Source organism: Microcaecilia unicolor, chromosome 7 (assembly GCF_901765095.1).
Source record: "Microcaecilia unicolor chromosome 7, aMicUni1.1, whole genome shotgun sequence".
NCBI classification, from domain to species: Eukaryota; Metazoa; Chordata; class Amphibia; order Gymnophiona; family Siphonopidae; genus Microcaecilia; species Microcaecilia unicolor.
In genome coordinates, this window is record NC_044037.1 from 75,119,736 (window position 1) to 75,135,189 (window position 15,454).

The 15,454-nt window shown below is 41.0% G+C and overlaps 1 protein-coding gene across 2 annotated transcripts in view; it reads right to left on the reverse strand.

Annotated features, from left to right (window-relative positions):
- The window catches only part of SASH3 (SAM and SH3 domain containing 3), a 74,388-nt gene that overhangs the window by 8,402 nt on the left and 50,532 nt on the right, over window positions 1–15,454 (reverse strand). The window contains exons 6-8 of one of the 2 annotated variants that reach the window (XR_003942886.1): window positions 12,346–12,552; window positions 11,392–11,542; window positions 7,020–7,555 (exon numbers count right to left, since the gene is read on the reverse strand). Coding sequence is in view for 1 of the 2 variants with exons in the window: in XM_030210249.1 (XP_030066109.1) it covers window positions 7,362–7,555; window positions 11,392–11,542; window positions 12,346–12,552 (552 nt within the window). In the remaining variant the exon portion in view is untranslated. Of the gene's footprint in view, window positions 1–3,786; window positions 7,556–11,391; window positions 11,543–12,345; window positions 12,553–15,454 lie in introns of those variants that run through there. The other variant, XM_030210249.1, reaches the window with a different exon arrangement.

The following is a 15,454-nucleotide window of genomic DNA, read 5'->3' on the forward strand; positions in this document are numbered from 1 at the left end:
TTCTGTAGGACTAGCAGAACCCCTTAACCTCATCCTCTTTCTCATGAACTGTGCTCACAAACAAATCCCACTAATACTAGCTACTTTAAAATGCCTAATCACTACCTTGCAGCCAGGTTTTCTATAACACAAAATGTATCTGGCTTTAATTCCAATATTAAATCATATACAACTTCTAGCTTTGATTTAAGAGAGCTTACATTTATCATATAGCTTGGCAATGGTTCAGCAGTACAGGCTGCATTAGAAGGACATATAGGAATCAGCTTAGTTTATGGATGCTCCCTTCTATATTGGGTAAAATGGAACATAATGGCCATTCTTAACACAAGCAGTCAATATTATGAAGGTAAAAGAAATCTCATACTAAACAAAGATGTTGCACAAAGGAACATGCCCCTTTGTTCTACCTCTTTGGCTCACCCTTGCAAACTGTTCCTTAGTGATGACATTAGACAGCTTGAGGCTGATTCTTACTATAACTAGCATTACTTGACCCCCCCATTTGCCAGTACCAGCAGAACATTCAAAGAATAAATAGCTCTTTGCCTTGAGCTAAACAGGCTTGAGGGCATGCCTCTTTCTCTCCTAGTGCTGAACTTTCTTCTCTTTTCAACTTCTCTCTGAAAGAAACACATGAGGGCTCCCCGATTTCCTTTTCTTCCTTTCAGTTTTCTGATTATACTACAGCTGTAGAATTCTGATCAACCATTGGAAAGAGAATAAAGAGCAAAGATTGAACCTGTGCTATGAGCACCTATGGAAAGGGGTGGGAGGTGGGGGCATCAAACTGAAAGGTGGTATTCATGGCCATCGTGTTGCATTGAAGAAAAGGAAGAGAAACAGAATAGTGGAACTTTACAGGAACTTGTAGGGATTGGTGATTGCAGGACAGATTGAGATGTGACTGGTGTGACAGATGTAGGAACGATTGACAGTACAGTTCAGGTGCTATTTGAAGAGAAAATATAGGGCAATCATTCTTAAGGCAGTGATAGAGAAGGGGTTTACTTAGATGGGCCAAGAGGAGGGAATCTTTTTGGTGAGGGGAAGAGGGGAGAGGAGCAATGATGAAAATATGGGAAAACGATAAAGTTAATGTGGATGTTAGAAAAGTGATAGGATAAGTGTACTTGGGGAAGAGAGAAAGGTAGAAACAATGTAAAGTAAAGGGGTTAGGAAGTACAGAGATAACTGGTAAATGAGAGACAAAACAGGGGAAAGGTACAAACAAAATTCAGAAGAATCAAAACAATTATGAGAGAAGGGAAAACAGAAAAGGAAAGAGAAAAACAATACCATGTCCTAGAGCAGAGGTAGGGGGACAAGGATAAATGCTAGTAAAGGGGGTTAAAAAATAAAAGTATTTGGGGCAAAGAGCAAATGAGGGAAACTTTTATAGCAAGAGGATGAAAGCAATTGGAGAAAAAGAAAAGTGAACAAATTAGAGCAGGAAATGAGGCTCCCAACTCAGGGTACATAAGTATTGCCATACTGGGACAAACTGAAGGTCCATCAAGCCCAGCATCCTGTTTCCATCCAGGTCACAAGTACCTGGCAAAATCCCAAAATAGTACATTTTATGCTGCTTATTCTAGAAATAAGCAGTGGATTTTCCCCAAGTCCATTTTAATAATGGTCTACGGACTTTTCCTTTAGGAAACTATCCAAACCTTTTTTTAAACCCTGCTAAGCTAACCACTTTTACTACATTCTCTGGCAACAAATTACAGAGTTTAATTAAACGCTGAGTGAAGAAATATTTTCTCTGATTCATTTTAAATTTACTACTTTCTAGTTTCATTGTGTGCCCCCTAGTCCTAGTATTTTTGGAAAGAGTAAACAAGCGATTCACGTCTACCCGCTCCACTCCACTCATTATTTTACAGACCTCTATCATATCTCCCCTCAGCCGTCCTTTCTCCAAACTGAAGAGCCCTAGCTGCTTTAGCCTTTCCTCATAGGGAAGTCGTCCCATCCCCTTTATCATTTTCGTTGCCTTCTCTGTACCTTTTCTAATTCCACTATCTTTTTTGAGATGCGGTGACTAGAACTGAACACAATATTTGAGGTGTGGTCACACCATGGCGCAAAACAATGGCATTATAATGTCCTCATTTTTGTTTTCCATTCCTTTCCTAATAATACCTAACATTTTATTTGCTTTCTTAGCGGCCACCGCACACTGAGCACAGGGTTTCAACGTATCATCAACGATGACGCCTAGATCCCTTTCCCACCCGGTGACTCCTAATGTGGAACCTTGCATTACATAACTATAATTCGGGTTCCTTTTTCCCACATGCATCACTTTGCACTTGCTCACATTACACGTCATCTGCCATTTAGATGCCCAGTCTCCCAGTCTCGTAAGGTCCTCTTGTAATTTTTCACAATCCTCTTGCAATTTAACAACTTTGAATAACTTTGTGTCATCAGCAAATTTAATGATCTAATGAATGATATAGAGATGATCTCATCTCTATATCATTCATAAATATGTTAAAAAGCAACAGTCCCAGCACAGCACTAACCCCACTAACTACCCTTCTCCATTGAGAATACTAAACATTTAACCCTATTCTCTGTTTTCCATCTTTTAACCAGTTTGTAATCCACAATAGGACACTACCTTCTGTCCCATGACTTTCCAATTTCCTCTGGAGTCTTTCATGAGGTTCTTTGTCAAATGCCTTTTGAAAATTCAAATACACAATATCAACTGGCTCACCTTTACCCACATGTTTGTTCACCTCTTCATGGAAATGTAATAGATTGGTGAGGCAAGATTTCCCTTCACTAAATCCATGTTGACTTTGTCTCATTAATCCATGCTTTTGAATATGCTCAGTAATTTTGTTCTTTATAGTCTCTACCATTTTGCCCAGCACTGATGTCAGGCTCAATAAACAATAGAAAGAATCTTGGGAATCAAATAATGAAACAAGACACTGCAAATTAGACAAAATAGTTTATTTAGGTCTGCAGTGCACCAGTAATACAGTAATAGATCTTTCTCAGTAAGTGCTATGTACATGTTTAAAGGTGATCAAATACTATCTGTTTTTCTATGAATGGTTTCTTGACTTACAGTACCAAACCTGAGCCCTGATGCTCAAAAATAAACACGGGCACTATAGTAGCACCCGAATTTACCTGTGCAGAATGTTCAAAGGGGGCTAGCAAAGGAAACGACCATGCTAGGCACTAGAGCAGATTGCATACAAATGTAGTCAAGCTCATGTTAACGAGGTCATTTTGTATTCCTCCCCAGTGCTCAGAAAAGAGCGTCTGAAAAAAAACAGCATTATTGCTGTAAAAAATAATGCCAGGTCGGGGCAGGCATTAGGGTTTTGGAAGAGAGGATTTCCCATGAGTCTCATGCTTCTTTCTGCAAAATCTGATGGGTTTGATTGCTCTTGGAAGTAGGCAGTGGCGATCTTAGGTCGAATTGCCGCTGTGCACCCCCCCTCCCGGGTGCAGCGGCGTCCGTCCCGCCATGGTGCAGCATGACACCCCCCCCGGCACAATGACACTCCCCTCCCTGGCGCATCAAGCCGCCCCCCTCTGGGGTGCATTCTTGGCTGCTGGAGGGTGCAGAGAGCAGCCGTGCGCCTGTTGGCTCCACTGGCTCCCTCTGCCCTGGAACAGGAAGTAACCCGCTCCAGGGCAGAGGGAGCAGGGAACCAGCGGAGCAGACAGGTGCGCGCAGCTGCTCTCTGCACCCTCCAGCAGCGTGCACCCGGGGTGGACCGCCTCACCCTTCCTACGCCACTGGAAGTAGGAAAAAGCCTGTGTGACCCCTTAAGTGCTGGTTGTGAGAAACAGCAGCTCCACGTGAAAGCACACATAGGCGTCTGTTTCCTTCATCTAAATATGTGTCCAAGCTAAAAAAAAAAAAAATTAAAAATGCTTATATTTAGGCTGCAGAAAACAGACGCCAATGTGTGCTTCATGTTCAGGTTTTACTCAGCGCACGTGCACAGGAGACAATCTTACCACAGTACTCTTCTGTGCATGTGCCAAGCACAATCCTCTTGCCACACTCCCTACTGCTCAGTTCTATGACAGTGCCTATATTTACATCTCATTAGTAGTGAGCATTAGGGCGTTTGTTCTGACGGTATTTTTATGATGCTATTTGGAATAGTGCTGGAGTTGTGAACATTGGGGCCCTGAACTTTAATTGACCGTCTCTTGAGTGAACATTCTTGTGGCAATGGGAATTAACCTGAGGTAATTGCCCAGGTTGATTTCATAACTATCCTGTAAGGAAGCAGAGGGCAGCTGATACAGTAATCCAAAAAGAAATATCTGAAAGTTGTATACTACCCTCCCCTCAACTTGCTGAGCTGTTTTTGCATTCTCTGTTAATGCCCTATCTTGCCTTCTTTTCTTTTAAAGACACCTGGTTCTCTCGCTGCATATGCTGACATTTTCATCCTTGAGCAATTGCTTGGAGTTTTGGAGAGATGGTGAGGATTGTGGGCATGATGGAATTTTCATGCTTCCGTTGTGTTTAATTCAGATTTTATATACAAAACAATCTGCTCTTGAATTTAAAAAAAAAGCCCAAATCCCTAACAAAAAATATTAAATAAAACTGGGGATGGAGTTGGGCCCTGTTGGCAGTTCACATTTCTACTACTACAAATCATTTCTATAGCGCTACCAGTCGTACGCAGCGCTTCACAATTGAACATGAAGAAAAGACAGTCCCTGCTCAAAAGAGCTTACAATCTAAAGCGATTTCTCCATTAAAACCACCGTTGTAGCTCTAACCATTTAATATTGCACCTCCTAGGCCTAACCTTACCAATTTATTCATCAATATAGTATGTTCGACAAGGTATCAGTCTTCAGTGCTTATCACAAACATGAAACTCACTAGTAACAAAAATATGTAAAAATCCAAGAAAAAACAGTATGTGGATGCTTAAATACAGTTGTAAGAGCAAATTCCTGTACAACAAATTAGGAATGTGTTTATTGGGAAAGGTCACTTATAGATCCAATCTTTTTTTTTTTCAAAATATTTTATTGGTTTTCCATATATAACAGTAACAAGGGACAGCAAATAAATGGATTAAGGAACAAAAGGAAAATAAGGGGGGAAGGGAAATAGGAGAGAAAAATGTCCAGGTGTCTGATACATAAGTTTCTTTCATAGGACCAATATTAAATCTGACAAGATTGAAGGTAGTTCTCCACCGGCGACCAGACGTTTTTCGTAGAGATTGTTGTTCGAAACTTCTCTGTCATGGCAAACTCAAATTTCTGATGCTGCAGAACTGTATTCCACCAAAAGTGAATATTCAATAGCTGTGCAGATTTCCAATTTTGTAAAATATGTCTTTGAGCAATGGTGAGAAGGATGTCTAATAACTTTGTTTGTGACGTTGATAAGTCAAAAGATGTATAAGCAGACTTAAAAATTTTGATAGAATAAGACAAGTCTTCACCAATAGGTAGAATCTTTTGTATGATGCTCCAAACTTCTCTCCAGAAAGTTATTAATCACTTGACATTCATACATCATATGGAGGAGAGTACCCACCTGCTGTGTGCAATGCCAACATTTTTCTGATGGACTCAAACCAGCAGCAGCAAATTTCCTAGGAGTCCAGTTTGTTTTATGATATAGAAAGAACATTGATTGTAAAACTGTTGCGGAGGAGAGAGGTCTCACCACCCTTGACCAGAAGTGAGACCACATTTCTCCGCTTAAAACACAGCCAGTGTCAAGTTGCCAATTTTTTGGAGGACAATATTAAAATTATATTCTACATTGACAAAAGTTTTATATATAGAAGAAGCCATATGCCCCTTCAATACCAATGCTTGTGCATTAGCATATAAAGATGGCTGCTGAGGTGACAGTGATGTTGACTTAATGAATGTCTTAACACTATGTGAGAGTTGCAACCATTGGAAATATCTAGATTGAGACAGAGAATATTTAAAAGTTAGTTCAGAGAAAGACCCGAGACTATTATCTGCATTTACAATGTCCGATACACAGAAAACTCCCTTATCTATCCACTCTTTCCAGAAGAATGGAGCCTTATTTATTAAAATGTGTGGGTTATACCAAAGTGACATATGCATAGACATACTGAAGGGAATGGTTTGACGTTTATCTAGCTCTGATAAACATTTGACTGTGGAGACTATGATTTGGTCTATTTTGTTCGATGGAAATGAGGTGGAGGTAAGAAGAAGCGGTAAAGTGAAAGGGACCATCGTAGCCTCTTCCAGTTGTAGCCATATAGGAGTGTAGTCAGAGTTTTTGGATAACCATCTGCACTCTTGCTGGGAAATATAGGACTTACGGTAAGTAAGAAAATCTGGAAACAAAACTCCACCTGACTCCCTAGTGCATTTAAGTTTTCTCAAAGCAATTTTTGGGTGCTTGGAGAACCATAGAAAGGAAGATAACATTTTGTCTATCTGTTGATAAAATGCGGAGGAAAAGAGAATTGGAATCATGCTCAGACTATAGTTGATTTTAGGAGAGATCATCATTTTAATAGTTTCAAGCCAGCCCCACCAGGACAAATTTAATGGGTGCCATGTATGCAGAAGAGATTTAAGTGTTTTGAGAATTAAATCAGCATTATGTTGAATAGTGTCTGTGTACGCCGTAAAAAGATTTACCCCCAGATATTTAATTTAAAGGATTCAGCTATGTTTGGTAGTGCAAATTTATTGAGAGGCAATAGCTCTGTCCTTTGCTGATTAATTTTGTAGCCTGAAAATTGTGAGAAGCGAGATATTAACTCTATCAAAGTAGGAGTAGAGTTGTATTGATCCGATATATAAAGTAAAACATCATCTGCATATGCCAATCATTTGATCTCTAAGCTCTTATAAACAACTCCTTTAATGTAGACATGAGACCGAATTGCAATTAGCAGTGGTTCAAGTGCCATATTAAATAGGTACGGGGAAAGAGGGCAGCCTTTTCTGGTGCCACGGTGTAAAATAATATTATCCGATAAGAAGTTATTGGTAATTACTGTGGCATAACACAATTATTATTATTATTATTTAATTAAGGAAGAATTTGTATATCTATCTGGAACCTATCCAGGCCTATTTAGGGAGAGTTTGTATATCTTTCGGGAACCTGTCCAGGCCATTATAGTCATTTTGTATCACTGATCCAAGTCTACTCTAAGAGGTTATCAATGCTGCAAGGGAAGGAAGGACTTCTTTAGGGCACATGCAGGGACAGCAGGTTAGGTCCCCAAGTGGTCTCCAAATTTCCATTCAGTTCCCCTGTAACTATAACCAGAGAGCTCTGAAACAAAGAGAAACATCTGCCTTTGCCAGAGGACAGTGGTGTCCGTGTATACCAGTCAGGCAGACTCTTCAAGAGATAAGCTGTGAAAGTGCTCCTCAGTGCTGCTCATGTCGGGGTCCTCCCGCCCATTCTCCAGGCTTTCTGAGCCCTCGTAGCATCCAGAGTCCCGAGGAATGTCCACATTGGGGTTCATCATTGAAGGTTGTGGCTCAGAACTGCTGTTTCTTCCCTCTTCAGTTTCACTCCCAGCTAAAAGGAGCAAGCAGAGTGAAATAGGGTGAGAAACCAGGTTCTCCATTTCCAAATGCATTATACAGAGGTTAATGGGGCTGGATAATATTTATGACAACAGCAAAATGCTGAATATGAATACTAAAAATACCAGAGATCTAGAGGATGTGATATCTTTGACTGATAAAGATGATGTGGCCAAGGATCTCAGAAATAAGTTTACCCCCAGATTCTATATAGGTCGTGCAAATTTGGGTGCTGATCAGAGATCGGCATGTAAACTAATGAGTTAATGAGCTGTTTAACAATCAATAACTGCTGTTCATTGGCGGTCATTCAGGTTTGTGCATGGATCTGCCCTGCGTACTATTCTATAACTTGCCTAAATTCAAAAGAGGCATGGATGGAACAAGGGCATCCCCCTGCTATAAATTTGGTGCCAGCATTGGCAGGTGTAAATGCTGAAATCAGGGGCGTAGCCAGACTTCGGCGGGAGGGGGGTCCAGAGTCCGAGGTGAGGGGGCACATTTTAGCCCCCCCCGTGCCACCGACCCCCCTGCCGCCAACCCCCCCATTGCCGAATTTGACCCCCCCCCTCCCGCCGCCAACCCGCCGTCGCCTACCTTTGCTGGCGGGGGACCCCAACCCCCGCCAGCTGAGGTCCTCTTCTTCTCGCAAAAGGCTCCCTTCTGTTTCTGACATCCTGCACGTTGTACCAGCAAAGGCAGGTGACGGCGGGTTGGCGGCGGGAGGGGGATTGGGCGGGTCATCGGCAGGGGGTCCAGGGCCAAATCTACGGGGGCCCAGGCCCCCCAGGCCCCACATAGCTACGCCACTGATGCTGATGCCCAGAGTTTTTTAAGATGATGATCTGTAAAGGGTGCCTAATTTCTGGCATGTTTTATAAATTTTCCCTCTTATTGGGTTGGTTTTCTATCACTATGAAATACTCAAAGCCAAATCATGCACAGGAGAAATCCATTCTATCGTGCCATACAGAACTGGTAAGCAATGGTGCATGGAGAGAGTTTTGTCTTTCTGCTTTTATTTTTTTAAAAACTTGTATCCCAATACATTGCAGCCAGTTGCATTTCTGCTTCATTCATTGTATAGCAATATTTAATGTATTAGAATGTAGTTGGGCTAAAACGGCAGGACTACTGCAGTCTTTCTAGAGAAACTAATTCGCTGGGCAGTTATGACCAAGGCTACAGAGAGGGGGGCAAGATTCCCCAGACCTTGCTTCCAAGTGGGGACCCAGCACCAGCACCAGCACCAGCACCAGCACCAGCAAGGCACAAGGTTCTTCTCCCTCAGTCTGTTTCTTTCCTGCTCCTGTGCGTTGGGACCCAGGCGATTGTGTTAACGCGATAACCCGGGTCCCGGCACACAGGAGCAGGAGACTGACAGACCGAGGGAGGAGCAGACACAGGAAAGTAAGGTGGGATGGGGGTAGCAGCAGCCCAAATTGGGTGGGGGGGGGGGGGGGGGGGCTGTGGTGGCAGCCAGGACCCGGCTCTTTCTCTCTGTGGCCCTGGTTATGACTTCAGCTAAATCTACAGCATTGCAGGTTTTGTGTGAGTCTCCTGCAAACAAAGTTCTGCATTTATTAATGCAATTTAAAACAATGGTTTACAGTTTGTTTTTATTTATAAAAATTAATTTAGTTTTTGTTGTCTATCTGCTTTTGAACGTGTTTCAGGTTTGGTCACGTAAAAAATCACTTTAATTTCCGGATATGTTCTGAGTATCTGTTTTCCATGTAAGTATCAAGGGTACAAAATTATGGTATGGAGATCATGCCACAACTATCCATTACACCTACCCATGCTCAAAATCTATCGTCCTTGGTGCCCTAATATTAACTGCTTCCAGCTTTAAGATGCAGAAGAATACTTCAGGAGTCATTGTGTTGCTTACTAACAATATAGTACATTTTGAGTAAAAATTAGATCACATGGTAATATAGAAGATGGCAGCCACTCTGGATCACTTGTTTTATCTGATCTGCCTATTTTTAGCTGCCTGCTCTACGATTTTAGATCCTGCTCTGCCTCTGCTTGCCTCTCACCCTTGCCATGCTGCTCTGGTTTCTTTGGTCCCCCAAGCATGCCTGAAGTGTAGGACTACTGTAACATATATAAGTACATAAGTATTTCCATACTGGGATAGACCAAAGGTCCATCAAACCCAGCATCTTGTTTCCAACAGTGGCCAATCCAGGTCACAAATACCTGGCAAGATCCTCAAAAAGTACAAAACATTTTTATGCTGCCTATCCCAGAAATAAGCAGTGGATTTTCCTCAAGTCCATTTTAATAATGGTCTATGGACTTTTCCTTTAGGAAGCCGTCCAAACCTTTTTAAAACTCTGCTAAGCTAACTGCCTTTACCATTCTCTGGCAACGAATTCTAGAGTTTAATTATTTATTTATTTATTTATTGCACTTGTATTCCACATTTTCCCACCTATTTGCAGGCTCAATGTGGCTTACAAAGATCTGTGATGGCATCGCCATTACAGGGTAAAAGATACAACTGGTATTACAAGGAGATCAAGGATGACAGAGAAGAACTAGGCCAACCTTTAAAGAAAGATGTCGTTTAGAGTCAGGGTGGGGTGGTGAAGTGTAATAGTTAAGTTATGGATTCTCATGGTAGGCCTGGTTGAAGAGAGAGGTTTTTAGAGATTTGCAAAAGTTAGTTATTTTGTTAATTGTTTTCAGTTTTGTTGGTAGTGCATTCCACAGTTGTGTGCTCATGTATGAAAAGCTGTTCGCTTGTGTTAGTTTGTATTTTAATCCTTTACAGCTGGGGAAATGTAGATTAAGAAATGTGTGGGCACATTGAGTGAAGAAAAGTTTTATCCGATTCGTTTTAAATTAACTGCTTTGTAGCTTCATCGCATGTCACCTAGTCCTAGTATTTTTGGAAAGAATAAACAAATGATTCATGTCTACCCATTCCACTCCACTCATTATTTTATAGACCTCTATCATAACTCCCCTCAGCCATCTTAACCAATTACCAAATTTTTTTTGTTATATTTGTACCCCACGCTTTCCCACTCATGGCAGGCTCAATGCAGCTTACATATTGTATACGGGTACTTATTTGTACCTGGGGCAATGGAGGGTTAAGTGACTTGCCCAGAGTCACAAGGAGCTGCCTGTGCCTGAAGTGGGAATCAAACTCAGTTCTCCAGGACCAAAGTCCACCACCCTAACCACTAGGCCACTCCTCCACTCAATAGTCCAGTCCAGTAACACTCAATTCATAACTATTTTCACTGCAAAACCATGTCCACAGAATGAAAAACACATTACAACAGTGTCACCAGCCTAACTCACAAAATCGTATGAGACCACTTAGCTTAACTGTCTGCTGCACTTCCTACATCTTTTAATCTCAGGTGGAATCTGTGCCAGTAATATTCCCAAATTTGAATACTGTGTTTCTTTTCTCTACAGCATTAGTGCCACTTTCTACGAGTTAGTGGAGGTTGCTCAGTGGTTATCTAGGGAGTCTAAATAGCATCTGTACATATAGGGCTGCATTAGCGGCTCAAAAGTTTGAGAGCGCCTCCAACTTTTTATCAGTATTATATAGTTTTAGATTTTTTTGTATTAGATATAACATTGTTGGTAATTAAACTCAGGCATCCAGCTTGGCATTGTAGATTGCAAACCAGTCAGTCATTAGCTGTCTCAGGTTGCGTGGCTGAGTGAACACGGATACCTTTATTATGAAATGAAGTTTGGCTTCCTGTACTAGATGGTTTTCCAGGGTCTGACTCAGGATCTCACATGACATGGAGGGGAAAGAGGAAAGAAAGGGATTGGTTTGGCTCTTACTGTCATAATCTAACAGTAGTTCAGCTGCAGTGAGGAGCTTGGCTCGTTGCTGTGGGTCTGTGATGTTCAGCTCATTCAGATGAGTTGTAGTTAACTCTTTGAAGTCTTCTAAGGTCTGGTACCCATTTACTAAGAAGGTAGATGTGTGCTCCTATGAGGGTCAGAGAAGAAAAAGACAAGGTTACAGCTGATGCCGATCAAGCCAGTACTGCTTTTACTCCATTACATCTAGATAAGGTGTGATCTTATTTTTATTAGAGAGGCAATGGGGTCAAATGTCTACTGCATCAGACTATGCTTCATCACTCCTTTCAGCTAGCCTGTCAGCAGTTTATTATTACAGTGATGAGATGAAGTCAGAACCAAAAAATCTGTACATGAAAGCCACTGGGTGATAAGCCCCTGATCTTTAGCCGGTGTGGGTAGTTAATATCTGCTGCTGGTGTTGAACACGGATATTCAAGCCTGGGCCATAGCTCTGTTTTTGTTTTATAGCTGGTTAGCGTGTGCCCAGTTAACTCAATATTCAGAGCTAACCGTCCATTTGTTAGCGCATAAAGATAGGAATTCTATTTAAGCGGTCTTATTTATGCGCTAACATTGGCCGGTTAGTTCTGAAGATTGGAGGCTAACTGGACTCTGTCCCTGAAATACCCCCAGAATGCTCCCATCGGCTTGCACTTTGGCGCTAACCGGTCATTTTCAGTGAAAATAACTGGTCAACCGCCGACAAGCTAATTAACCAGTTGGTGGTCATTCCTGGGCAGTTAACCTCATGCTGAATATTGGCTAGAAGGTGACTATAACAGAGGCATGAAATGAAGAGGGTTAACTCTATAGCATCAATTGATGAATTATAAGTTTACGGTCTTGAATCCCGAAATGAGCTTAGCAGTTGACCTGTTTGTACAGAATACCGTGCCCAGTCACTGCCATATTGGGTTTGGGGCTCACCTGCAAGCTGATACGCTCCAAAAGTTCCTGTAACGTCTTGGCCTTTGGTCGCTTGTTCCTGCCTTGCACCCGGGACTTTTTGGGGCGTTCTCTCTCCTCAGGCAGGATGTCTACATAGATGAACTTGAATGATCCCACCTTATTGTTTAACATCCCTGTCCACGTGCCCACCACAGGCTTCTCTATGATATCGATGATGTCGCCTTTCTGTTCAGTCAAAAAGCATGGTGCAATGATGAGCAATACTTTCAAGGCCTGCAGTGCATTATCGAACCTTCCAGTTATGTACCAAGTGGTACTAAAAGCCAAGGTATATCTTAATTCTGCTGTTTTTTTTAGTTCAATCTCTATAGTTCAATCTCTTTATTAACAAAAAAAACATAAACAATGGAACCCCCAACAACCCGAGGTTCCACAAACATTGTCCTATATTACAAATAAACTGAGATTTCATTCACAATCATACCTTAGCATTTTGGCAATACAAATCTAAAGGATCTCTGCCTCTTAATCACAGCAGCCTCCTCATACTTTCTAGTGAGACACAGCATTCCAACAAGCATTCAATATATTATATTTGTCTTCTATTCCGCCATGTGCTTCACAGTTCAATGCAGATTACATAAAGAAAAAGACTATTAGAACAGGCAACTGGGAATGTACAAAGTCAGGATTGCAACATAATAATAGATCATCTCGTATATTTTTTAAACAGAATAGTCTTAAGTTGTTTGCAAAACAGTAAATAATGAGTTAAAGAACGAACAGATGATGGAAGAGTATTTCATAATGAAGCAGCTTGATATGGACGTGAAGCTGTTTAAAATACTTAACCAGCTTTACTGAGGGAAATAATAAAAAGATTTGCCCTCTCATGAGTTGTCTACTTAGTAAAGGAAAAGAACCTACCCCATAAGAAGGAGTATTTCCATGTAGTGTCTGAAATACCATTGTATATATTATAAAATGAAATCTTGCTACTGTAGAACTGGAAGTCAATGTAATTTTATAGAAATTGGATCACAGCTTCATCCATTCTTAGAGAAAAAAATCACCTTCTTTGCCAAATTTGAATTGTTTGCAACCTTTTCAGTAAACATTTAAAATTTGTGGACAAAGCAGTATTATCCTTACTCTCAGACAATATTGTCCAAATGGGCTACAATGGGCTACATAATACTCTGTTTTTTTAAAGCCCCTATACCAATGCATTATTAGAATTGTAGTTTTATTTCAATTTATACAACAGGACTATACCAGAATACTTTGCAATGGAATAAAAAAAAATTAAGGATGATTTAAGGGCACAAGCCCGGAATAAGACATCATCCAGGTCTTTTGGTTATCCAGAGTTGGAGAATCTTTTCCTCATTAAAAAAGACATAGCAGTCTAGCTGGTATCCCCTAGCAAAACATGGTTTGAGCCAGACTGAATTTTGTGCCAGGACGAGCAGGAACTGGTGGTCTCCTAGTGTACATATACACAGTGCATGGGTGTTCTTTATCACTTGGTGCACAATGGAGGTAAGAATGGATAATAACACCAGCAGGGGCAGATATTTTGTAACCCAGTTGCTGGAGCTAACGTTTAGGAATGCAAGAGACCTGGTTTCTGATTACACCACTAGTGCAGCAATCATAATTAACAATTAGGGCTGCACTTTTAAAGTGCCAAATATAGTCTTTATATTTCAACATACTGCTGCATGACAGTTTTTCTGACATACAAACTTCCTCTGCAATTGTCTTCATGCTTGGACAGAAAATGTGTCATTTTCTACTTGCTCCCTCTCAAAAACTCCCTTTCCCCCAGTGCATTTCAATGGAGATTGCCATCTATTGTTCTTTAACTCTGCCACTGAACAGCCTACAAGGATTGGTAGATAAATTTCTGTGCTCTTAAATACAAAAGTTTTACTTAAACCCCAAGGAGATTTTCCATTGGACAAAACCATAGAGTCATTGGCAAAGTCAATTCTTGAATAGATTTGACACATTTGTGTCCTTAAAGTGTCATATTGGGAGGAATAGGCAACAGTCATGACTCTAGGTCAGGGGTTCTCAACCCAGTCCTTGGGACACATCAAGCCAGTCTGGTTTTCACAATATCCACAATGACTATGTATGAGATAGATTTGCACGCACTGCTTCCATTGTATGCAAATCTAACTCATGCATATTCATTGTGGATGTCATGAAAACCTGACTGACTGGGTGTGTCCCAAGGTCTGGTTGAGAACCACTGCTCTAGCTGTACAGAATCATGACAAGACAGTGCTGAAAGGGATGAAGAGGTCATCTGATCCTCATGCTCCCTTCAAACAAGATCCACTATGCCGTGTATATTAGGGGTGGATGTTTGCTTAGCCTGCCCCTAAAAACCTCTAATAATAGACATTCTACCAGCACAGGCAACAGTAACTAGTGCCAGTATCCAACTATACTTGAAATCTTGAAATTCTTCCACTTGCCCATCATAAATCTCCCCGCTGCTAATTAAGCCTGTCAGTGCACAAGTGCCTACCCCCTCTTTGTAGCTGAAAACTACCCTTAATTGTTCCCTTCACTAGATTAATTTTATTGATTTATGTTTATTAATCACCTCTAGCCAGAGTGATGGAACAATAAAACACTGGGGTATTTCTGTTTTGTTTGGGATTATCCCAGTCACTAATATGCCTCATTTCTAACTAACCTTCTGCAACTCCTTCAACTATTTATCTTCAGACATACTAACTAGCCCTTTTGTCATTTTCTCTTTCTTATCTGAACTTTCTTCATAATGTCCACAGCCACTGTGGTGTGCAAAACTAGGTGTAGTACTTCAAAGGCCCTTCCAATGTGGGGTAGAATGGGAGACTTATTCTACTTACATCACACAGACTCTGTTGTTTTGGATAATTTTTATTACATTGGAGCTGTCTTGGGCAATGTAGATTTATGACTCATAGTCCAAAGTGTTCTTGTGACCCTTTTAAGGTGACCTACCCTGCAAAGATTTGTTGTAAGCACCTAAAAAATTTAGCTTTAAAGGTAGAAAGCTATTCTTCCTCCTCCTCAGAAGCTTGTGAGCCATGGTCAGTGTATATGACACATACTCAATACTTAC